Genomic DNA, 25,834 nt, shown 5'->3' with positions numbered 1-25,834 from the left:
AATGCATGACTACTGTATTTCAGGTTGAAATTTCTAAGGAGGAACTGGCACGTATTATTCAAGAAACAAAGGGAAAGGTTGAGTGAGTAATATTTTGTTTTATTTTAGCAATACGCACTGTACTGTACTGTACTTTATATATTATTCTTTGCAAACTGTGCCCTAAATTGTATGATTTATTATAGCATTGTTATCTCTTGTTTCTTGAATACAATATGTGCATTCTTTGAGTATATTTTCTAATGTAACTTACGTAAAGGAGAAAAAAGAAAAACATTGCCTTACCTGTGTTAGGTATCATATTTCTTTTGTAAAAAGAAAAATTAATGAAGTGACATTCCTTTGTTTTAATGATTTCTTTGATATTAACAAGGGCCCATATACACAAAACTTTAATGCTAATGACATAATAGTACTGTTAGCTAGCAGTAAAATTTAAAAGTTATACACAAAGCTTAACTAGCAAACTTTTACCGCACAAATAGTTGTTTGTTAAGTACAGCTAAACAGCGCTAAAGATAACAGGAGTTCATCATATAAAATGGTCTTACGGCTGCATAACCTCAATAAAATTATGAAGATTAATTTCAATATTTACATTTATATCCAATTTGATCATTAAAAATAAAATCTAATCTATGCGGTTTGAAGGAGGATTTATTAACCAGGGATAGTGATCGGCGGTGTTTCCTTGCCGTGCTGTTAGTAAACAAACGTGTTATTGAGGAAATGGAAGCCTCAACTCCACAAAAGAAATGGAAGCCCAACTGCCATTGAAGAGGAAAAGTCAATATTGAATGGCCGCTTGAAGGCTTTCCTGAATAATAAAGACAAAAAGAGGGGGCCATTTTTTTTTATCCTCCCATCACCTTTTTACGTTTTTTTTCCTGACTATTTAGTAGATCTCATCGCGTAACGAAAGAATATACGTACTTGAATTAAGCGGCGCATTCCAAAAATAAACGCGATATTCGCGATTTATTACTTGTAACAATCACAAATTTTTCCAAGTCCCAATTTGATGTTATGGTGACACGCAGCATCGCTCTTGTTTTGTTAACCAGCCATCACCATTTTTTTTCACATGAAAATTTGTTTTTTTCGCAAGTTTTCTTGTTGTTTTAGATGATTCTGGCAGAGTGTGAGCCACTGTCGAAGTCAAGAAAGAAAATCTGTGCTATAAAAGAGGGAATACTCACAATATATTCACACTATATTTAATATATATATATACACTATATTCATTAAATATATAGCTCCTTTCCCGATAAATGTGTTGCCGCCGCTGATGATGATGTTGGTTCGCCATGGTATCAACTGACAGATGACTATTATGGGACATAAAAGTGCTCCAGTGGTTCTTCTAACTTGACAATACTATTAAGGCTCTTAAAAGTTTTGTTTATTTACTTTTAGTGCTTAACAGGAAAATGTCAACCTTAACAACTGTTTGTCTGCACTTAAAAGTTTTGTGGATACCGGCCCTGATGACTGCGGTAGAGTGATTCGCTGATCAACCCCCCCAGGGCACAAAAAAAAACTTTTATCAATTTTCCCTAAACATCATTTTAACCCTTGTGGATTAAAAGAAAGTGTGTAGAAGAATGTGGAAAACAGATATGAGTCTATTACTTACCTTAATTTGGCTGCCATTGTCTCATAGGGTGGAAAACACTTGACTTATTTGACAACTTCACTAAAAGTAAATACTGTATAGTTGAAGCTTTCAACGTCATTGTCGATGGATCTTGAATGTTTCGGCTATAAGTAGGTGTAATAAACACTAATGAATCTTTTGTACATTTTCTTAAAAAGATAAATGACGCGGTATCCTTAAATGCGCACGTATATGTTGGCGTTCCCAATCCATCTCACTTTTTTTTTCTTTACTTAAAACATATATATTCATTTGTTTACATTAATTTTACTACAGCTACAACCAGGGTCTTATTTCTTGATTTTCTTGTGTAGAACTATCGTCCCTGACTCCTGGCTGTAAACACAAACAGAAACACTGGCATCCTAATCTCCTCTTCTCTTGTGTGACCCTATTATTATTCATTTATATTGTATAAGGTGCATTCAGAAACATTATTTAAAAAGTATAGTTGGTAATTTTCATTACCCCATAATTGTCTTGTTTTGGGGGAGAAAGAGGGTAAAAAGCCACACAAAAGATATGAAAAGGTCACACTTGGGAACATCTCATTATTATTGCCTTATTTTAATGGTAATTAAATGATTCGCGATACGATGATTCACCTTACACTGCAATATTGGAGGACACATTACCGTCGTTATTCGAGCCTTTACTGTACACTATCTTTGAGGTTCAGTGCAAAAAATTCATACAAAACTTTCAATTGTAGTTATGAAAACACATGAAAGAGTTAGGTTTGTGACAGTAAAGTGTGTATGTATGACCCTCCAAACCTGTACAGTACCTATTAAATATTAGTATACTAATGCTTTGCAAGGTTGAAATAATCTTATTTAATGCAGTATATAACAAGATAATATACCCTAAATAGTGAACGTTATAGCACTACAAGTAGAAATACTGTAGCAGTTGCCACTAGGAGATATCGTCTTGAGAAATATGAATGTAAGTACGCTGTAGTAAAGATACTTGATTGCTAAGTGTACTAGACAGTAGCACTAAGACAACTAGCAGGGAGAAGTAAACAAGCCATACCTGTCTGCATATAGTCTAGCAGATACATCTCCTGTTAACTCCCAGCATGAGTGGCAAACAGTCTGAAATGGTAATGAAAAAGGATGTTGATTGATACTTGAAAATACTGCATGAAAATTGCAAGAATGTTGTCCACCACTAAATGATTACTCTAAAAACAGTACAGTTAACCCTCACTTTACGCGGTCCCACATTCCGCGTTTCCACGTTTACGCGGTGCCCTGCCGGAACCCAGGATGCTCACATTCCGCGGTGCGTGTACCCCTTTACGCGGAGAGCGGCTGGCGAGCCGCGCCATTTTTGGATCCAAACCTCCCGCCATCCGCCATGTTGTGTAAGCGGCGTGAACATGGTGCGCACAAGGTCGCCCAGTCATCAAAACATTACCAGTTCTTCACCCGCCACCCACCACAGCCGGCCCAAGTCAGTGATAGTGATAATTATGGTGAGGATATGGACTTATATGGACTTTGGGGAGTTTGACAAAGAGGCCCTGCAAGCCTCTGTGGTGGATAGTGATACAATTGATACAAGTGACACAGGTGAGGGCCAATAATCTGCCCTCTGCCTCGGAACCAACCGCCCATCCCCGTGTGCCCAGCCATTTTTTCTACTAATGTAAGTGTTAAAAAACCTAATATTATTGATATTTCTCTTAATTATTAATTGTGTGTGCATACCATCATAAAGTTAAGATAATATTTTTACTACAACATAGTTGTGTGTCGTCAAAAAGTGGAGTTTGGGGATCGGCCCGGACTCCATTTCAATTAATCCCATATGTTATGTTATTCACTTTATGCGTTTCTCACTTTACGCGGGACCCTCCGGGTTACATTAACCGCGTAAAGTGAGGGTTAACTGTATGCTCTCATGCTTTAATCAAAGTAATCATTCATGGACACCCTGTGCAACTTTCATAATTAAAAATAATAATCATAATTCATGTGAATGTGTGAATAGTGTCAGTGTGTCTCTCACAGGATAGAGATTTATCTTAATTTGAGTTTATAAATACTTATTTTAAGTGTTCCATCACATACTGTATACAGGTAATTCATCAATAATTGTGACAATTTAATTCGGTAAGAACTTCAATACAGTACTGTACTGAACATTAAAATCATTTGAGAATTTGACAGGCTAATGTAATAGTTACACAGATAGTATATTGCTGATACTGTAAAGGAAATATTTTTGCACAGAGAGTTGGAAGAAGTCGAGGAAGATGAATCTGAAGATATAGAAGAGGAGGCAGCTGAAGAGGATGGTACAGTCAAAGGAAAGAAACTGGTGGAGAGTAAGGAAGCATCAGCCACTGAGGAAGGGAAAGAAAAGTCTGTAAAAAAAAAAAAGAAGAAGGGAAAAGAAGTGAAGGAAGAGGAGGAAGAGGAAACTGGAGACTTTGAATCTCGTTATAAGTTTACAGCTTATGAAGACGAAAACGATGGTTAAGTGTTGTCTGATTTCTCTCTGTATCTTCACTTTCTTTCTCCACTAATAAGGTTTAACCCGTACAGTAGGGTCGGGATATATCGCAAGATAGGGTCCAGGGATGTTCGCTATATACTAAAACGTGATATATGATTACATGTAATCAATGGAGAAAATAGGGTTAGGTTCTGGAGGCCAATAAAAGTGACTTAACTTGACATAAAATGGCACAGTCTAAAGTTAGCAGAATACAAATTGCATTGCTGTTATCCTTGCAAGACAGCGAATAATTTGAATATAGATGTCATATATTTTGCACAAGTGATAAAAAATTTAGTCCTTTGTACTAAAATGTACTAATTATTACTAAAAAAATTTATGTATTGCAAACTATAGCATGTTTATAATTCTAATTAATCATTATCTTACAAGAATTCCAGCAATGTTAATTATTTTTTCTTAAGTCAATTCATTGACGTTTTATGAGAGGAAATGTAAACTCCCCTTATATGACAGATAAATAAATACCATTAGGTAACCTTGGTGGGGGGGGGGGGCTGGCGCCAGCTGTCATAATACATCACCTCCCCCCTCCAGCTTCACTTCGGGCAAGATTGAAAGTGGTTTTAGGCTTAAAGTTTTTATCTTATAAAATGTCATAGACTAAAGTTAGCAGAATATAAATTGCAATGCTGGAATCCTTGCCAGACAGTGAATAAATTAAATATAGACATCATATGTTTTACACAAGAGAAAAAAAAATTAAATTCCTATTTTTGGGGCTATTTAGGGGATTTTTAGGAGTGTTTCTGAATTTATAAGTTTTTGGCTTTATGTGAGGGCCTAGGAACATATCCCCACCTAAGTCATGAGTCTACTGTAAATAAATTTATCGCTATATATTGGAAAATTTTGATAATTTTTGTAGTCGTGATAAATTTGAAATATTTCCTGCCCGATTTCCTTGTGAATTAAAAAAAAATATCGCTATATATTGGAAAATGTCGATAATTTTGGTAGTCGCGATATAATTTGTTTTTTTGTATAAAGTGGCTATATATCCCGACCCTTCTGTAATACATTGTTCTACTCATAATAGCTAACAAATCATCCTGCAGGTCTCTCAATTCTTTCTTTGTTCAAGGTAACATTCACATTGTCTTCTCCTCTCCCCATTGTGTACACTTGCCAACTAAAGTCGTGTCACCTCGCCTACCTCTTCATGAACCCAGAGATTCAGAGACCTGTGAAACTGAAACAGGTCTCTGAATCTCTGGGTTCATAAAGAGGTAAGTGAGGTGACAGGAGTTTAGTTAGTGAGTGTACCTATTTTCCTCACTTTTTGCCTACATGCACTATTAATCTTCTCCCTAGTGCAGTGCAGTAAGATTTCTTCTGAACATATTCACTAACACTGATAACTTCACTTCCAAATGACCCATTAGAGTAGTGTTGCGCACAAACAACCCGTGACTTACATCCCATTTGCATTGTATACAGAAACCCTCAAAGATCTGGACCCGGGAAATCTGGATTTTGGAAGATCCGGACAAAAAGTTTGGGGGTTATGGGCTAAGAAGCCTCCTAGAAGTTTCCCTAAGAAGCATTCCCAAACCAGAGCAAAGAACATTTTAGACCCGTGGGTGCTGCTTGACCCTTCAGTTGCTTGGACATGGGTGCCTGAGGAGGTGGGAAACAAACAAGAGTTGACAATTGTTGTTAGTGGGAATATTTTTTCATCCACTCTAGTAATGATTCATTGTTTCTTATTATGTTATCACAGGTAAATGCATGATTTATATACAGTAATTTGTTTATCACTACATTAGTACTGTATTTTTGGTGTTTCTTTTATCATTTATTATTCGCCAGAAAATCCGGACAATCGGCTTTTCCGGACAGGTGGTCCCCCCTTTTAGTCCGAATCTTCGAGGGTTCACTGTACAGTATTATTATTTACAAAAAATTTTATAAAAAAATTTGACCAGAATTTATTTGTGTCAGGGTCTTGTGCTTGTAATTGTATATCAAGTACAGTATTATTCCCTGAACTTCTTTTATAGTGTAGTACTGTATACTTTAATGGAGCTTTTGTTACTTAAATTTTCCTTGGTTTGTTTAATTATGTATCATGCTTTTCAATACATTTATGCTGTACTGTATTGAACATAGTGGTCCCTCGGTTAACGAGCACAATCTGTTCCAGCAGGTTGCTCGTTAACCGAAAATCTCGTTAACCGAAACCATTGTTTCAATGGGTTTTTGGGTAATTGGTTCCAGCTCACCGAAAATTGCCTAAATTCAACAAAAATGGTAGAAAATTTCACTTACTTTGAGGTGTGTATGTAGAAGGCTCCTGGATGATGATGATGATGATGATGATGATGATGATGATGATGATGTGCATTTGAAGTGGGAGGTGGAGGAGGAGAGGGGAGAAGAGAAGGAAGTGGAGGTGGAGGAGAAGCATTTTACTGCTTCTTGTAAGGTGAGTCACCTTCCATGAAAATGTCAGGAACCTCTGGACTGACAGATTCTCCACCATGAACATCCTCCCTCCTTCTTGAAGTGGAAGGCTGAGGGATAGCATCTTGTTCCCTCTGCCTTTTACTGAAGAAAGTGTTAGTTGTGGTCTGTGGGGCATCTGTCCTCCTCACCATTAACTTATGTTTAAAGAAGGAGACCACTGAGTCCTCAACATGACACAAAGTTAGTTCAGTTTTTTCCACTTCTGGGTGCTTTGAATCCAGTTCCCTGAACTTCTCCCAGTAGTAAATCACATCTTTCAACTGTTTAGTTGACATATGGTCATCACTTTCAATTTCCTCCTCACCACTGTCAGCCTCTACCTGTAACATCTCATCCAGTTGCTTCAAGTCATCAGGAGTAAGTTCCTCCTCATGAGACATCACAAGCTCTTCCACATCCTCCTCCTCCACTTCAAGGCCCAATGACTGACCATTGGACACAGTCTCCTGGTTCAACTCTGTTTCTTCCTCAAATCCCTCAAAATCATGGACTACTGATGGCCACAGTGCTTTCCATGAAGAATTGAGGGATCTAGTGGAGACTTCTTGCCATGATGACACAATCAATTTTACAGTCTCCAGGATGTTGAATTGTGTCTTCCAGAAATGTTTCAGTGTTAGTTCAGGATCATTGGAAGTTGCCTGATGACACCTAAACATTTTCTTCGTGTACAATTTCTTGAAGTTGCTGATCACATTCTGGTCCATTGGCTGTATGATTGATGTAGTGTTTGGAGGCAAAAACAACACTTTCACAAAGTCAAATTGATACTCCAAATTTCTGGCAAGGTCAGGGTCATGACCAGGAGCATTATCCATGAGGAGAAGAGCCTTTAAAGGGAGTTTATTGGTGGTTAGGTAGCTCTTGACAGAAGGGCAAAACACATCAACAGCCCATTCATTAAAGAGCTGTCTTGTCACCCATGCTTTACGGTTGGACTTCCAATAAACTCCAAGCTTTGTTCTTACCACCTTCTGTTGCTTGAACACCCTGGGGTTTTCAGAGTGGTAGACAAGCATAGGCTTCAGTCGGAAATCCCCTGAAGCATTGGCACCAAGTAATCGAGTGAGACGGTCTTTCATGGGTTTATGCCCAGGTAAAGAGGCTTCTTCTTTGGTGATGAATGTTCTTTTGGGCATCTTTTTCCAGAACAGCTCAGTTTCGTCCACATTGAACACTTGCTGTGGAAGATAATTTTCTTCTTCCATCAGTTTTTTAAATTCATCTAAAAACTTTGCTGCCCCTTCCTTATCAGCACTAGCAGCTTCACCATGCCTAACAACACTGAAAATGTCACTTCTTTTCTTAAATTTTTCGAACCAGCCTTTGCTGGCCCGAAAATCTTCAAATTCTGTGCCTGAAGAACCAGGTTGATCTGTCTTTAAATGTTCGTAAATCTCCCTGGCTCTTTCACAAATGAATTCAGTAGAAACTGAATCACCTTTCATCTGTTTTTCCCTAATCCAGATGATAAGTAACCTCTCAGTTTCTGCAATTAGGGATCTACTTTTAAACTCTCTTGTAGATTTGTCTCTCACTTTCACTTCTTTAAATTTGTCTTTCTGTGCAAGAATTGTCGACACAGTTGATGTCGACATGCCATATTCTTTGCATAGCGCATTTGTTCTAATGCCTTGTTCATGTTTTTTTATGATTTCCTGCTTCGTTTGGATTGAAATCGCTTTTCTTGATCTCTTAGGCCCCATGCTTGATTCAAACAATGTCAACACGTGCTTTTCAAAGTTAAACTTGTTGTAAATAAAGAATATTTTCTTTAAAATAACACTGCACTGCGCTATATATTGTCAATATGTAAAATAAATTTCAAAATGACCAATAATTTGCTTGGAAACACAGAAAAAAGCCTTTAGTTGAAGAGTCTCAAGCAAGATGTTACCTCCAGTGAAAACAGAGAGAGACTAACGCCTGTTTGCTGTGTTAAGAGGCTGGATGCCGCGCATTAAACTAGTTACTTTACCTTCAATTATGTTCAATAATTGTTAAAATGACTAAAAAATTCAATATTAAACTTTTAAAATTATTGAATAGTATAAACTTCTTGATATATACTAAAATAGTAAGGAATTTAAGCCCTAGAACCGATTAATGTATTGGCGGACTAATACTACAGCTGGTTGACCGCCCAGTGCAAGCCAAAACTTGTTGAGGCTGGCTCGTAAGAAACTCGTTAACCGAGGGGTTGCTCGTTAACCGAATTTAAGAATCTTATGGGAGGTAACTCGTTAGCTGAGGCGCTCGTTAACCGAGGGACCACTGTATATGAAATGGGAATACAGTATACAGTAAAGTACTTTGATTTTTTTGTGTGAAATATTAACATTGTATACTTTAAACCCTGTATTTTTAGATAAAATGAACCAGTTGCTTCAGATTGGTCTGCTGACTGTCCATTCAGATAATGACAGTGATCCCTTCATCACCATCAAAGACAAAGATGATCATGACAGTGAAGATGGGGATGATGAGATTTTACCTACAGACAACCTCATTGCTGTTGGACATGTTGAAAATGATGCTGCCATCCTAGAAGTTTATGGTAGGTCACCCAGCTTAGTTTGTCCCTCTCCTATTTTTGCATTTAATTTATTGTAAATGGCTTACATAAAGACAATGCCAAATTATGAAACAGGTTATATCACTATAAAGACTTTTGGAGATTGTGTCTGATACTATTTTTTCTTTATTTATGCAGTATGTATGTAGTTCTAATGTGGTTGTATATTCTACATAATGAGGAGTGTAAACCCTTTGTTTTATGCATATACAGTTAATTATTTATTGCACGTATCTGTAATTTAACCTTAACAAAAGATAATATAGGAAGTTTTTGTTAATTATGCAACCCTCTTGGTCCCTCAAAAATAAGTAATGAATTAAGAGTACCAAAATTTGTCTGAGGTGCTCCTCAAGTAAAAATCTGAGGAAGCAGAGTTACTTTCGGGAAACTTGTTTATTCAAAATAGTCTATTCAGCTCAATAGCAAAGTACCGTAACTTTCCTTCATTATCGTTCACCTCAAAAATGCTCTGATATGAAATGAAGTATTGTATAGTCTACTGTACTAATTTTGCACATTAAGGAAGACATTGCTAGAGTACTAAAAGGATTGATAGCCACAAATAGTGAACAGTACGAATTGTGTGTAAACAGAGACACCACAAAAATGGCATGATGGCAGAATAAATGCACACAGAGGACTGAAGTAATGTATGTGTCAGTGGCCCGGCTGTTAGAGAGGTCGTCAGCATTAGGACATTCATACTACCGACCACCGACACAGTACAAAGTATGGAAGAGTCTGTGTCATCAGGCAATTGACACTGAAGAGCTGGCGAGTGCACTACGGGACGTGGAACCACCCAACGTGACTGGTGGCGAAGACATCGGCTCAGCTATCTCAGTGGGATGTCACATCATTATGAAACACAACTAACAGGTTCGCCAAGCAACAACCAGGATATGGAAACGTGTGGGACGAGGCTCAACCGCGATGGAAAATATTATTGGATGAAAATGATTGTAAATTGATTTGGAAATCGATTAATTGGAAAGGAATCATTGAATTATGTAATGTGGAACAACCGATTGATAACAATTTAAAGGACATTTTGAAAAACTTTTAAACCCAATGAATGTCCAAGACATGGGATTTGATGATAGTGAAGAGGATGTTCCCTACATACCAGTATTAGATGACCCGTTTACAGTTGAAGAATTGGACCAAGTTATTAAAAGCATGAACAAAAACAGATGTTACAGTGGAATATGCACAGGCATAATTAGTAAACTACCTGCATCATGGATATTGTTTATCTTGACAATATGTAATGTTGTGTTCACTGTCATACGGTATCCGATGATGTGGTGTTAAAACAAACTGGTTGTTTTGTTTAAATCTGGAAACAGAATGATATGTAATAACTATAGAGGAATTAGCATAATGGATACTCCAGCGAAAATATATGATACGTTAATATTGAACAGACTTCGGTTATGATGTAATATAGATAAATTTCAAGCCAGTGCACAAAAAAGTAGAGGATGTATTGAACAGATTATTGCTTTAAGGTTATTATGTGATTATGCTGTTTATAAAAAAATTATGTTATATGTGTTATTTCTAGTTAGTCAAACTTATGACACTCCCTCGTAGGAAGCTGATAGACCGCCTTAAGAGTTTAAGATGTGAAAAAATAATTTTAAAAGCGATAAAGTCCGTGTCCACTTGTACAAAAAATGTATTAAAAGCAGCAATACACCCTGTAGTTGATGCGTCTATCAGGGTCCGCCAGGGAGCTCCGACGAGCTGTTTATTGTATATTATATATATTGTTCATATGATAAAATTGATAAAGAGAGCATTTGCTACAGATGGTTTCTTGGGTAACTTACATGGTTTACTATTAATGGATGATGCTGTAATACTGGCAACAAATACGGGGATGTGTAAAAAGAAACTCAGCATTGTATTACAGTATTGTTAAGACTATGGAATGGTGATTAATGAAAAGAGAACTAAATTTTTTTGTGGTTAACAGCCAAGAAAGAGATAAACATTTTCTGACGACAGAGGGAATTGATGTGAGCTGTACAACCCAGGTACTTGTACCTCGGGGTTTGGTTCACCGACTCTGGAAAAATGGATAGTGTACTGTCTTTGCACCAGACAGCAAGTGAAGCCACGGTCAATAAGTTTTCCATTTTCTGTGCAGCCAACACTTAAATGCCATTTGTATATAAGAAAAAGTATTTGATTCTGCAGTAACGTCATCATTATTTTACAGTTCTGAGTAGTGGCTGACCAATAACTTGAAAGGATTGGAAAGACAATATAATAAACTGGTGAAGTGTTTGTTAGGCGTGAGGAAAAACACGAGTATGAATCTGTGCATGATCGAGTCAGGTATTCCCCCAGTGCAAGACATTTTTGCAAAGAGGAAATGCAAGTTTATGAAATCAAAACATGAGATAATGAACCTGGAACAACCTCTTCATTTTGTATATGATTTATGTAGGATAGCAAATACACCAGGATTTAGATTCATGGTGAGAGCAATTACCTTAGACTGTAACACAAACCCATTAGGCAGAGTGGCAAATCTGGTAATGGAGAAGTCAGCTGGCGCTACAAAATTTACTACATACATATCCAATCTGAACCTTTTTATGATAGTGCATGAGGTATACTTAAGTAAGAAATTTATTCCGGATTTTCAGCGTGAGTCGTTCACCAGGCTGAGGCTAATGTCACACCCTTAAAGTAGAGACAGGCAGGTGGCGTCGCACACCAGCAGAGTTGAGAGTATGTCAGTGCAACGACAGTCATGTACAAAATGAACGACATTTGTTGATTGATTGTCTGCTCTCTGCACATTGTCGTGAAAGGTATCATAGGCTGACTTTCTCCAGTATCAGTGAACTCTTAAATGAAAATGTATATGTGCCTGAATTATGTACCGCGTAATTATGTACATGAGGTACTAGGAATCTATAGTTAAGCTTGAAATTGCCCTTTACATGTTATGTTTTGATTTAAAATATTTTGTTGGACAAATGTATTTTGAATTCTTCGTATATATTTACCATGAATTTATACTTTTGTCAATAAACTACGAACTAACTACGGAAATGACGCCAGGTGGACAGCTCCCCATATCACATGAGAAGTCAACACAAGGACCACCTGAATTTCATACTTCATATTTAAGATGTTGGATTTTCCATAATCATAAATATTTGTTTGATAGCATTAAATTATCTGACAGCCAAATTTGAGAAAGTTATGGTCTTAAATTATGAGGCTTTGATGAATATAGATTTTGATTGAGCTTCACCATTCTTTAATGCTTGGTTTTCTATGCATATAAATGTTCACATCTTTGTTCTCCATTATGTGAAATTCTGTTTTTTACATCTATGACAGTTTATAATGGAGAGGGAAGCAGCTTTTATGTTCACCATGACATTCTGCTTCCTGCTGTTCCTCTTTGTATGGAGTGGCTCAATTATGACCCAGGAGATGAACAGCTTAAACCAGGTACAGTACAGTATCGTATAGTGTGGTAAAGTTGGCTTTATATCGGGTTCAGGATGTTGCTCTGACATTGGTTAAGGTTACATTGTTTGACATCTTAAGTTTTCATGTATGGAAGATTTTAGGAATTATTGTTATCCCCATCCAGGGCTGAGGTAGGTGTATTGATGGGTGGGTGGGTGGGGGTTACCTTATAAGATCAACTCAATCCCTTACCCTTACATCGTTGAGTCATAATAAACCAGCACTCTAAAGAAACATTAAGAAAATGCAGTCTCATTGGACATGCAGGGAACATGACTGACTGGGCACAAGCACCCAGTCAGTCATGAGGAACAGCTCCAGTTGTTCAGCCATGTTTATAACAAAGTTGATGAGATCATGTGGGAATTCTTGATAAGCAGATGTGCCCTTAGGGTCAATTTGTAGGTATAAATTTGAGTATTACAGCTATGCCGAATTCAGTTATGCTGGCCTTTGGATTTATGTACTTCAGCTGTATATTGCATGTTTAGTATTAGATTTCTGAATAAGTACAAACTACTACAGTATAGTGCATGGAATATGAAGTAATGAATATTTATTCAAATTTTTCAGCTAACATGATGGCTATTGGGAGCATGTCACCGGTAATAGAGGTTTGGGACTTGGATCTGGTAGACTGCCTGGAGCCAGCCTACACCCTTGGTAAGAAGGGCAAGAAGAAAAAGAAGATTGCTGGAGCTGGACACAAGGAGCCAGTCCTTAGCCTTGCATGGAACAGACATGCCGAGTTAGTTCTTGTTATTTTCTTTGTATTTTTGGTGGTTCATTCCATATGAGAAGTTCCCTTAAGGGAGCTCAAAATGTTCTCTTTGGATAGGCTCATTTTCTGTCCTCATGGTCCTGGTGCCAAGTGTATAGGAATCAGTGTGTGTGTCTGTCAACAGCCTAAAGTTGTTTGTCCTTAATCAGAATTATGTAACATCAACTTGTCCAACAAATTTCCATGGCGTTTCCTGAATTTTGGTATAAATGATGTACCTAGGCTCTTTGAACAGTAATTAATGCACACAAGGAAGGGAAATGACCATAAAGCAATAATGATGATAATTTAAGAGGGAGAGACCCAGGAATGTGAAAGACTTGCGTGATAAAATAAAGATGGAGTACAGTACTATACTGTGTAATGATGGTATGAAACTTAAAGGATTACTCTCACAAAAATCATTAAGAGGATGTGTTTTTTTTAGTGTGGTAATTGTGACATTAAAAGAAAACAAAGGTAGAATGAGGGGAATTTATGATAATAATTTAAGGGATAACACTGGGAGAATATAGAAAGCTATCAAGTTATTGTGTATTGTATAGAGGAGATTGTTCATGATTCACCGTCCTCTAAGAAGATTACCATGTTGGACGTAAATAGATAGAAATAAAAAAAATCTTCATACTACTTTTGTAGAAGACTTAAAAATATTCCCACATTTCTGTGTATCTTATATACAGTATACAATATATGATAAATTAAATACGATACAGTGTATATATTTTTCTCTCAGGCATATATTAGCCAGTGGGTCAGTCGATGAGACAGTCATATTATGGGACCTTCAGCAGGGCACAGTTGCCCAGCAATTAACATCTTTTGAAGAGAAGGTTCAATCCATCAGCTGGCACCACAATGAAGCTCACACTCTTCTAACTGGCGCTTGTGACGGGTCAGTGCTAATTTTCTTTTCTTTGTTTTCTAATATTTAAAAATTATGCTTCTGGACCTGTATAGCATTGTCTTGTTAACTCATGAATCAATTATCTTTTATGAAATATTTTATTTTGTTACTTTGTGCATAAAACTGGACACAGGTGAAACTGATTCTTTTTTTTTTCTTTTTTTAAATATTACATCTTCCTTTTAGTGTTTATTGTATGTACGTTGACTTTGGAAGGTGTTCCACTTGTGTTTTTTTAATTTATGTGACTTAAGAGACACCAGCTCACCCTTCAAGAAAGAATTAGATTTTTTTTTATGGGATTAGCCCACCAGGGCACAGGCCTTCATACCACAAAATTTTATATTGTAGATGATATTTATTCAATCTAAATCATACTGGTATTTATGAACTTTATCTAATGTTTTGCAGAAAAGCAAGAATATTTGATTGCCGCAGTAGTGACACCTGCAAAACCTGGAAGCTTGATGGGGAGGTTGAGTGTGTAATTTGGGAAACAGTTACTGATAAGCAATACAGCTGTGTGGTAAGTTGTTTATACAAGTACGGGGGCTCTCCGACTTGCGAACAAACGCCGATACAACGAGGTTAAACTTTAAATTGCAGTACAGGGTATTTTACTTACCCGATGACTTAGCTTATACTTTCATTTACTGTATTTTGTCATTCTATTTCTTTTATCTTAAATTAAATGATTTTAGTTGTATATAAGGACTTAGGCTGTGATATAGTGGGATTTTAAACATTGTTCTCTAAGTACGGTATGCACATAGCATGTGTTTCGACTTACGTACATTTTCGATCTAAGAAAGTCCTCAGGAACGGAACCTGTTCATAACCCGGGCACCTCCTGTACAGTGTTTAGATTTTGAGGATTACAGCTGAAATGGGCACAAAAAAAAACTTTCTTAGAATTGGAAAATAACCCCTGTAATGTGTTTAACTACTTTAGTGCATCCAAAATAACACAAAAATACCAAAGTGTGCCATGGATTGACTGTAGGTTGACATGATTACAGCTGTAAAAGAGAAGTACAAGTATTTAATTCAGGTACTATACCATACTGTACTGTACTTATATATCTAGCCACCTTTCAGTTGCAGGACAAGCTCATGTGCCTGAAAAAGAATAAAGCATATGGTATGTGTTGTATGGTGAAGTACATAATTATATGAGAGAGAGATCAGTATTATTTGTGTCAGCATTGAAATTGCTTTAATTTTGTTTTATTGCAATGGGATGTTAATGAATGCAGTATTCCCTTAAAGGTACTACCGCCTGGGAAGATATTGGTAACATAATGTATTGTCTAATGGTAGACCCTGCTGCCATATGACATCATGAAAATTGTGACCAAGTCCCAGATTGCTGATCTGACTTTCTGCCTCATTTACACACAATTGCAGGGTCTCAATTGTTTCTCTCACTTCAACACAACATGCATATATTGCATTTCAATCTTGATCTTTTATTTCATTTTTGTATTTATTATTAATAAGATGCACCCTATAATTAGCAAGGTATATTTTGGAAAAGGATTTTTTGCAGATTTAATCGTTTACTGTACTGTCAAAGCCAAATCACTAGCTATATGCTATCATGTTTCTCAATACCACAACTACGATCACTGTGTGGACCTATGTCCTTGCAGTGTTATTTCATGTTTACATTTATTTATTTATGTTATTTCATATTTATTATATTGTCTTATGCATACATAATGTTGTTATACATGTGCATAAAGCTATTTCTATATGTATTTTGCACACTCCTGGGACTGACATGAAAAACTCTTGGATTATGCTTTCTCATGGGGTCCATTTTACCTAACCCCAGCAAGCTTTAAGGGAATAATGTACTGTATATGCATATTGATCACAGACATTTGTCGCAGGTCAGCACAGACCAAGGGACTTTGTTTGGCATTGATGCACGACAAGAAAAGCCATTATGGACTCTGAATGCACACAATAAAGCTTGCACAGGTAAGATTTATTCTTCTTGGTGTTTTATTTATGGATCATCTGTCAACTGAATTGTTTAATTTTATTGAAATCATGGCACAGTGAATTTTTTGTGACCTTTGTTTTTACGTATCTCAACATTTATAATGGGAGTTTATGGGAAAACGTGATTCGGTTTACCCCCAAAAAATCTATATACAGTAGGACCTCAAGTTTCGTGACTAATCAGTACCGGTTTTAGTGTCGAGAAAGTTAAAATCACGAAACGAGTGACATTGAAATACACGTAGTTAACCCTAATCAGTTCTGCGGTGTCACCCAAACCCCCCTATAATGACCTACAACCCACCAAGAAAATGACATTACTGTAATGTATTCATACATATTATATTGTACATAGTGTTGATAACAATATATATATATATATATACACTCGTACTGTAGAATAACTTACCTTGATGGAGTCAGTGTACTTGATGGGGCTAGTTAATGGGTTCCGAGTCAGGGAGGGCTGGTTACTGCTTCCTCCCTGCTCCTTCATCAACACCACCTCTAACCTCAACATCAGATCCACCTTGAGGTAACTCATCCACCAGTAAGTCACCAACACTTCAATATCATCATCGTTGGTGCCATCATCATCTCCTAAAGTGATGTTTCCAAGGTATTAGTAACAGGCTGGGCATTGTGCAGGTACCGAGTAATAAGGGCCTGCTGACGAGCATTAACACAGGACATGTACTATTGTGCACAAAAATCGTGTCCACTACCCAGCCACAGTGAGGTTTCGAATAACATTGAGTTTGAAGTTTCGAAACAGCTGGGGGAAATGCTATGGTCGGCCAACAGATGTTGCCCACTGTCGTGTGTGTTGGGGGGTGGGGGGGGGGGCTGGATGAGAGGCAGGTTTATTTATTATTTATACCACCATAATTTCAAGCTGCCTTTTTAACTACGTTTTGTCTTACAGTTGTTTCTTTTTGGTTACGAATTCATGGAACAGGTGCAGTGCCCTGGGTGCTTATTGCCGCTCAGGTCACAATGATACTTTAAAGAATGAAATATATTAAGGATAAAAGTGAAATATCCAAGGATCAGGGTGAAGGGCCTTGGTCAGCTAGTTTTACTCAGCGACCACGTCACAATTTTGTTGTTATTCCGACAAAGAGATTATGGTAATATTTATTTATATTCCACCCATCCTCTGCTAAATAAATATTTGTGATAATATGCAATATTATATAATTATATACTTATGTTAAAAAGAGTAGAGTGAAAAAGTTATCAGTATTGTAAAATAGTATTCAGACTTAATCTAGTTCCAATTCTTCCAAGTTCCAGTGTTTAAAGACCCCACCACAATATGCAAGCTTCATATATTTTGGAGCGTGCTCAGTTACCGTTAATATTGTGTGCTGAACATCATGAGCATTTCAATGATGGTAGCAATTGTAACTATATAATTATATTGTGTTATAAGATAACACATTCCACGACGTGTCATACAGATCATTGTATACCACACAATACATAATTTGTGACTGTTAAGTTACTTTGTTATGAATTTTCATGCGATATAGTTTAAGACATCATTAAGGACATGGATTTAAGATAACACTGTAGGTGAATTAAAATATATTAATTGTATTTACAAACAATACTAAATTCCAAACAATACACCAATACACACATCTTAGTATTTGGTCGAGTCACCCATTGCATTCAGGACTTCATCAAGGCGATTAGGGATGGAGTCGACCAGCTTCAGGCACACCCCTGGTCGTTGACGTATACTCTCCCACACGTCGTAAGCTTTGGCCTCTATTGCTGCGCAGGTTCGCTGCTCCCCAATATCCCAATCACGTTTCATCATGGCCCAAATATGTTCAATCGGATTAATATCACATCCTAGTGTTGGCCAGTCTATGACTTCAATTTCAGGGTGATCCTGGAGGTAGTCCTTCACTATGTTGCTGGTATGAATGGGACTGTTGTCATGAACCAGCCTGATAGTGTGGGGGGCTGGAACTGCCATAGCCCGGACTGTAGGAATTAGCACTTGCTCCAGGATGTCTACATACTGCTCACCAGTGAAACGGCCATTGATCTTGACCAGTTCACCTGGCCCATGTGCCCACATCCACCCCCAGAATGATACTGACACCCTACCACTCACTGCGCAATGTTGAATGGTAGCGTGTGTTGGGGGGCCGCCAGCACTGCCTTGCTTCGGCTCCCACTGACCTGAACACCGTTTCATTAGTAAATATAATTTTTCTCCAGTATTCTTCTCTATGTGGAAGGTGTTCCAATGCAAAGCTGAGTCGACACTCCTTGTGAGTAGGTGTTAGCCACCCTTTGTGAGCTGGAATATGGCAGTCGATCCCAGCTTCATGAAGTCGGCGACTCGTCGTCATGTGATGGCAGTTGAGGCCCAGATTTCTTGTATGCTCCACTGATGTTCGCATTGGATATGCCGTTGCAGCTGCCACGATCATGGCGTCCATCCTTGCCGACGTTACTCGTGGCCTCCCGCTTCGAGGTTTCGTCTCCACTGAGCCCTCTTCCTCCCACCGGCGGATCCACCTCCTAATCGTCTTGGTGCTCCTCCCCACTTCGAGAGCAATGTTCGGCACAGTTGCCCCGGCTCTCCACATCCCGATGATTTGGCCTCGCTCAGCAATCACTGCCGACGAATTTGCTCGTCCTGCAGGCATATCTGAAATGGCAGAGTAATATTATGTTGTGGTAACTGATGCAGGCTTTTATATACTAGAGTAAATTAATGGTATTAGTAACACCTAGGTTAAGTATTATTACTCTGACATAACGTTTTGGTAAATCTTTTTGGATCAACTGCCCAAGAAACCCTTCCTATTTCATGTATTCATAGTGAACTGCAAGTGGATCCTCCCCCCCCCCCCAAACCTCCACCACCACCCCTGCGACTGTAGAGTGAACATTCGCCGATAATCATCATCATCATCAAGATTTAGTTTAACCAGACCACTGACACCCATTTGAGTCTCTCCTAGGGCTGGCCAGAGGGATTAGTTAACATATATTTGTGTTTCTATAATTTAGTGTTATATTGTTTGGAGGAGATTACAGTATTTCAAAAAGGTCAAAACTGAACTTAGGGAAAATTTTGGGGTCTCTGCTAAAATATCTTACATTGTAGGGTTAGTGAAGCACATTGTTCGATACCGATTATAAATAGGGCATTCAATGAGAATATGTTGGACTGTTATTTGTGTTCGGCAGTTGGAGCATATAGGTGGGGCTCCATTAGGGGAAGACATGAGTTGGCCATGCGTCAATCGCGTATGCCCAATTCTTAGACGATTCAGAATAGTTTCGTGATGTCGAGAGGATTGTTTTGACGGTGACCAAGGATAACCTGATGATTTGATCATTTTTAGCTTATGACTTGTTGGTTCATTTTCCCAGGACTTTTGCCAATCGTCAAATATTAATTGTTTATAGGTAGTTAGCCTCGCTGATAATCAAAATATATGGTTTTCCACTGCTTTACATATTTCTTTGACAATTTTCAGCTATGACATACTTATCTCTGGTATCATATTCTTCTAGCTGTTCACTGAGAGTGCGATGGTTGTGAGCAACTCAGTCAGCTGGCGTGTTGTAGGTTCACCAGGCTTAACGTCATCCTCTTGTGTTGCTTGCTGCTGTTCTTGTTCTTCATCCTCCTCCAACATTTATTCAATTGTCGGCTGCTGTCCGAAAATCCCGGTGCTGGGACGGACTGCGCTGCCTCCACTGTGTCCAATAGTGTTGCTGTGGCACGGACTGCCTCTGCCCGCTTGCCTCGGTCTGCTCTGCCCCACTTACCTCGGAGTTAGCGGACCAAAGGCTTCCATGCATGTAGCAGTGTTGTAACATTACTCTTATGCCATGCCTCAACAAGTCTGTCCACTGCATTTTTAATATTATATTTCTTCCCAAATTCCCACTGATAATACTTCACAATTGAGGGGTGTGGAGTGCTAGGAGTCGAGTCATCTACCATCTCCTCCTCCTCCTAATGGTTAGCTGGTAGAGCCTGGTCACTGTCAGAAAGTTCTGCCTCGTTTTGTCTTAAATCAACTGATGAGTCTGTCTGCTGACGAAAGTCTTTATAGAGTGACTGATAGTAGAACAGTTTAACATAACTGATGAAATCGTGGTCAATGGCTGCAGAAGCAATGTGGTGTTAGGAGGAAGGAAGATAACTTGTACATTAGGGTGGTGTCCAATTAGAAACTTAGTGTCCAGGAGCATTATTCATCACCAGGATCACTTTGAAATCCATGTTCTTCCTCCAGCAGTACTGTTGGGCGTCAGGAACAAGTGCTTGTCAAACCAATCGGTGCATAAAGACGTTATAACCCAAGCTTTCGTATTAGACATCCAATAAACATTGAGCTGCGACATATTGGCATGGCGGAAGGCTCTAGGACAGGCAGCACGGTTAACAATCAGGGGTTTCATCAAGAAATCTCCACTTGCATTAGCTGTGAATAAAACTGCAATCCTGTCCTTTGAAGTCTTTACACCCCTTGCCTATTTTTCATCCTTGGCAATGAAAGTGGTCTTTGGTGAGCACTTCCAGAAAATTAGGGTTTCATCACAATTGAAGACCTGGTCTCGGCAATAACCACCCTCCTTCACAAGAGCTTGAAAGACAGGTAGATATTTTTCTGCTGCTATGACATCAGCCGATGCACTCTCCCCATGGTAGTGGGCAAACTTGACTTCATAACCCTTCTTAAAGGCAGCCAATCAACCAACAGAAGCATTGAACGGTGGTGGAGAGTTAACGCGTTTCTTCTGTGCAACTGCTGCGTAATAAACATGTGCTTGATGCCTTATCTGTGGCCCAGACAGGTCGCCCTGCTCACGGTTTCTTCTTTCCACCCACTTGTGAAGGTAGTGTTCTGTGATAACAAGCAGTAGGTTTCATTGTGAAGTATCGGAGAACGTCCTGTTACTCGAAAATCTTGAGAATACATTCACAGAAGCAGTTAAGGCTTCCTTGTCTTCTTAACCCTTACGCCCTGGGTGACAAACCGGAACGCCCGACTGGCGCACCCTGGGTGACGTTCCAGAACGCTCGCCTTTTCACGCTACTGTTTAAATGCCCAGCGCGGGTTATCAGGTTCCAGTGTGACTATTTGCCTGTCACGCCACATGCTCGACTGCAGGGAAGCTTCCTGAATGTAATTACCTACTTTTGCTTGTTTCATTTTCATTGTTTGTCCATTTTATCATGTTGTATCAAAGTAATATTGCTAAAAGTAGTGTAGTTGTATTGTAGTGTAGTATTACTGAAAAGTAATGCAATGATTATGTTGTAAATGTATTTATTTGTGGAATAATTATTATTTTATGCATTACTTGCTCTACCACACACAAAGACAGCCTGGTGACCAACTGCATGTGTGTTGCCGAGCACTTTTTATGAAAAATAATGCAAATAAAATATTCTAAATGAATTGTTTATAGCAAATAAGTATTATGATCAGTAAATATATGCATTACTGGCCATCCCGAACACAAAGGCAAGCGGAAAATGGCCGCTCAGTGCGTAGTGACCACGAGCGTCAGCTGTCAAAACAACACTGTCCTTTTATCTCCATCACCACTGCTGCCACAGGGAAGTTTCTAGAGGGTCAATATATAGTTTTTCTTACTTATTTTTTATTGTTTTATTATTTAAAAAGGTTAAAATATTTTTTGAGAAAAGTTTTGATTTTTCTCGATTTACCACTGTGTGGGAGCACATGGCCAGTGGCACCCTAGCCTGGGGCTAGCTAGGGGGTTAAGAGAACGTATGGCTGATATGGGGCAGTTGAACCTACACATGTTTTCACAAGTACGAGCACCACTTTTGATCATTTCAAGCATTTCTCATTTAATTTCAAGGGTGTATTTCTTCTTCTTGACCCCCTTATGGTAGTCAAGCTTGGCTTGGGGCTTTCCTTGTTGACCTTCCCTATGGCCATCATTACCACCAGAACCGCTCCCGACATTTACATTACGCACTTCACTCATTGTTAATACACAATAAACACTAATACACAAGAATCGGTAATAGTTGAACAAGAATCTCGCTAAATTTAAGCACAACGGGTTATATAATCCAAGGTCACTGCACAGCTCGCTCATTCAAACTAACTGCCATAAACAAAAAACACGGCGGGTCGACGGATAACAAAAGACCGTGACAATGCAAGCTGCCCACTCTCCAATGACTCGCGAAACTGGTAATGAAAATCACTATTTTTGAGAGGCTGGAAATTTTAAAAGTGACTCGAAACATATGAATCACGAATCTAAAACTCGCTAAACTTAAGATCCTACTGTATGAAACTTTTTTCAGGAACTGAACCTTCTCATAAATCAGGGAATGCGTGTAAGTCCATCCAATCTTAATATTTATTAAATGACAATGTGAACCAGGGTTCCCACAATGAATTAAAGTTACTGTAATTCAGTGTGGCAGTTAGACATACTCTTTCTCTTCTATATTTTTATATGACAATTTTACAGCATATTGATTTGACTCTTCTTCCCATGACAGGTGAAATATATTTTGTTACTAGTTTTTAAGAAAGCTGTCTCGTTTTATATGTTATAATTTCTCATGTTTACTTTAGTGCTTTTAATTTCATCAGGACTTCACAGATAAACAGTCATGAAACAAATTAATGAATCTTATAAATATCTGACACATGGAATTGGAGGAAGTACGGTACAGTACGTTGAGGAATGTTGCATGAATTGTTTTGAATTCTTCTCATGAATGTGTATTTTTGTGCAGGTATACGAATGAGTCCTCAGTGCCCCGGTTGTTTGGTCACTGTATCATATGATGGAAGTGTTAAACTATGGGACATTGCCGATGGAAAACCGAGTTTTATTGAAGAACATTGCCCAACACTTGGACATTTACAGTGCCTTGCATCTTGCCCAGACACTCCTTTTGTGTTCTGTATGGGAGGAGACAACAAGGAGAATAATTTCAAGGTTTGGGATATCCGTGAATCTGTCAATGGTGAGTACATGTTTGGTTGTTTTATAAGTCCAATTCTATAGTATGTCAAGAATCTTGCACCATCTGATAAAGGTTATACAGTACTTCTGACCATAAGATTGTAATCATATACCTGTAATGTAATAGCTGTTTTATATTTACTACTAGAAAGATGGCAGTCATGGTCTTGATTTATTACATTTATATTATTCTATATAGTAGTATATATATTTTAGGGTACAGTACAGTAGTATAAAAAATCAAGGTACACTTTTCATAAAGGCTTCTTGGCTGTGTACAAGACAGTTGCCTACATCTCCAGTCACTGGTGGTACACAGGCCTCTATCTTGACTTCCCACTTTATACTGTTCCTTTAACTGTTTTTCCATTTATTGCATATCTTTCATTATTTTGCCCTTACAAGAAGAGAAAGCTTGTAGTTTTACCCATCTGTCTTCTCTACATCCCCAAAACTGTGGTAATATAATTAGTCCTTCAGTTTCAGTCCTCAACCTTTATATGTTGCTAATTGTACTGCATTTAATTGTCAAATGTATAATAAGGGTTTCACTTAATGGCCAAATATGCGATAAGAACAAAATCTAGATTTTCACCATTTTCATTCAGACACTGGTACTGTATACAATTAATGACCACAGATATGTCAAAAATTTAAACTAACAAAATAAGAAATTCAAACTTTTCATCAGAAAATTCTTGCCCTTAACAAAAATCGGGTATACAGTATAGTCTCGTTTTACGCGGTCAATTAAACCCGTGGAGGTCCGCTTATAACGCGAAACGTTTAAACGAAATAACAGAACATATGGGATTAATTGAAATAGAGACTGGGCCGACCCCCAGACTACCCTTTTTCCGACACAATACGTACGTTGCAGTAAAAATAACATCTTAATTTTATGGTGGTATGCACACACAATTAATATAGAAGAGAAATATCAATAATATTAGGTTTTTTAACACTTACGTTAGTAGAAGAGCTGGCTGGACACACAGGGATGGGAGGCTGGTTCCGAGGCAGAGTGCAGATTAGTGGCTCTCGGGTGTATCACTTGTATCACTATCCACCACAGAGGCCAGCAAGGCCTCTGTGTCAAACCCCTCAAAGTCCATATCTGCACTATCACTGACTTGGGCTGGCTGTGGCTGTGGTGGGTTGTGGGTGAAGAGCTCGGTAATGTTTCGTTGACGGCTAGCATAAATGTGGTCGTGATACATCTGGACATACGGCTCCATAGATTTCAACAGAAGGTTATTTGACACTTCATAGCAATGATTGACTGGGTCTTTGGCAAGGATGAGCTTGATTTTCTCAGCAAACTCGATGACCTCCTTCACATCATCATGTGTTAGTTTCTGTTCTTGTTCTTCTGTAACCTGGCTGTTCACTGACGTCATCATCTTTCAACATCTCGTCCGCAGTCACCTCAGGTTGCCTGATTACCTCCAGGATGTCGTCGTTGGTGGTCTCAGAGAAGCCTGCAGCTCTAACACTTTGTGCAACCTCTCTTGCAATGTCCAATGCCACAGCAACAGACTGAGCCTCACCAGCCACCGCTTGACTCTGCCTCCAACCTGGGATACCCTCCAACACATGCCGCCACGCATGACGAATCGTTGCCACAGACAGCTGCCCCCATGCATCCACCAAGAAATCAACAGCTTTCTTGACCTTAAACATTTTCCAGAACTGCTTGACTCGCACTTCATGGTCTGCCAAATCTTGTTCTGGATCCTCGTCCTCGCTATCGGTGCCACTCAGAAGGTTCTGCAATTCATCCTTGGTGTTGGTGAAGTTGTTGAGGAGCCGAAACTTCTTTGTGGAGAAAGCAGCCTTAACATTGCATATCAACTCCTGATCCATGGGCTGGATTAACGACGTAGTGTTAGGGGGAAGGAAGACCACTTTTACATTGGGGTGACGCTCCAACAATAGGGGCGAGTGTCCTGGTGTGTTGTCAAGGAGCAACAAAATGTTGAATGGAACATTATGTTGCTTGCAGAATTTCTTCACATCAGGAACGAAACAGTTCTCAAACCAGGAGAGGGACAGACCAGTGAACATCCTCGCCTTCCCTGAGGTTAGTCAATGGACATTTAACTTGCTCATGTCCATATTTTTGTAGACATGATGCATGCGGGCTTTGTGGATCACAGACAACATCTTACAAGTGCCGGAGGCATTGGTGGTGAACAGGACGGTGATGCGCTCCTTCTGTAACTTCCGGCCCCGACACTTGCTTGCAGACTTGACTACGAAGGTCTTGGAATGCAATTTCTTCCAAAACAACCCGGATTCATCCATGTTGAACACTTGGTCGTCGGTGTACTGTCCTTCCTCCATAATTTCTCGTAAGAATGGGGGAAAATTCATGGCGGCAGCCCG

At 38.6% G+C, this 25,834-nt stretch overlaps 1 protein-coding gene across 1 annotated transcript in view; it reads left to right on the top strand.

The window, feature by feature from the left end:
• The window catches only part of LOC121871107 (periodic tryptophan protein 1 homolog), a 32,806-nt gene that overhangs the window by 3,000 nt on the left and 3,972 nt on the right, over nt 1–25,834 (top strand). The window contains exons 3-11 of the mRNA XM_042373259.1: nt 24–82; nt 3,901–4,145; nt 9,027–9,215; nt 12,603–12,716; nt 13,311–13,485; nt 14,255–14,413; nt 14,837–14,951; nt 16,321–16,411; nt 23,214–23,447. Coding sequence (XP_042229193.1) covers nt 24–82; nt 3,901–4,145; nt 9,027–9,215; nt 12,603–12,716; nt 13,311–13,485; nt 14,255–14,413; nt 14,837–14,951; nt 16,321–16,411; nt 23,214–23,447 — 1,381 coding nt within the window. The remainder of the gene's footprint in view (nt 1–23; nt 83–3,900; nt 4,146–9,026; nt 9,216–12,602; nt 12,717–13,310; nt 13,486–14,254; nt 14,414–14,836; nt 14,952–16,320; nt 16,412–23,213; nt 23,448–25,834) is intronic.

This window comes from Homarus americanus, unplaced genomic scaffold, assembly GCF_018991925.1.
Source record: "Homarus americanus isolate GMGI-L3 unplaced genomic scaffold, GMGI_Hamer_2.0 scaffold52512, whole genome shotgun sequence".
NCBI classification, from domain to species: Eukaryota; Metazoa; Arthropoda; class Malacostraca; order Decapoda; family Nephropidae; genus Homarus; species Homarus americanus.
This window is presented reverse-complemented; position numbering and strand designations above follow the sequence as displayed.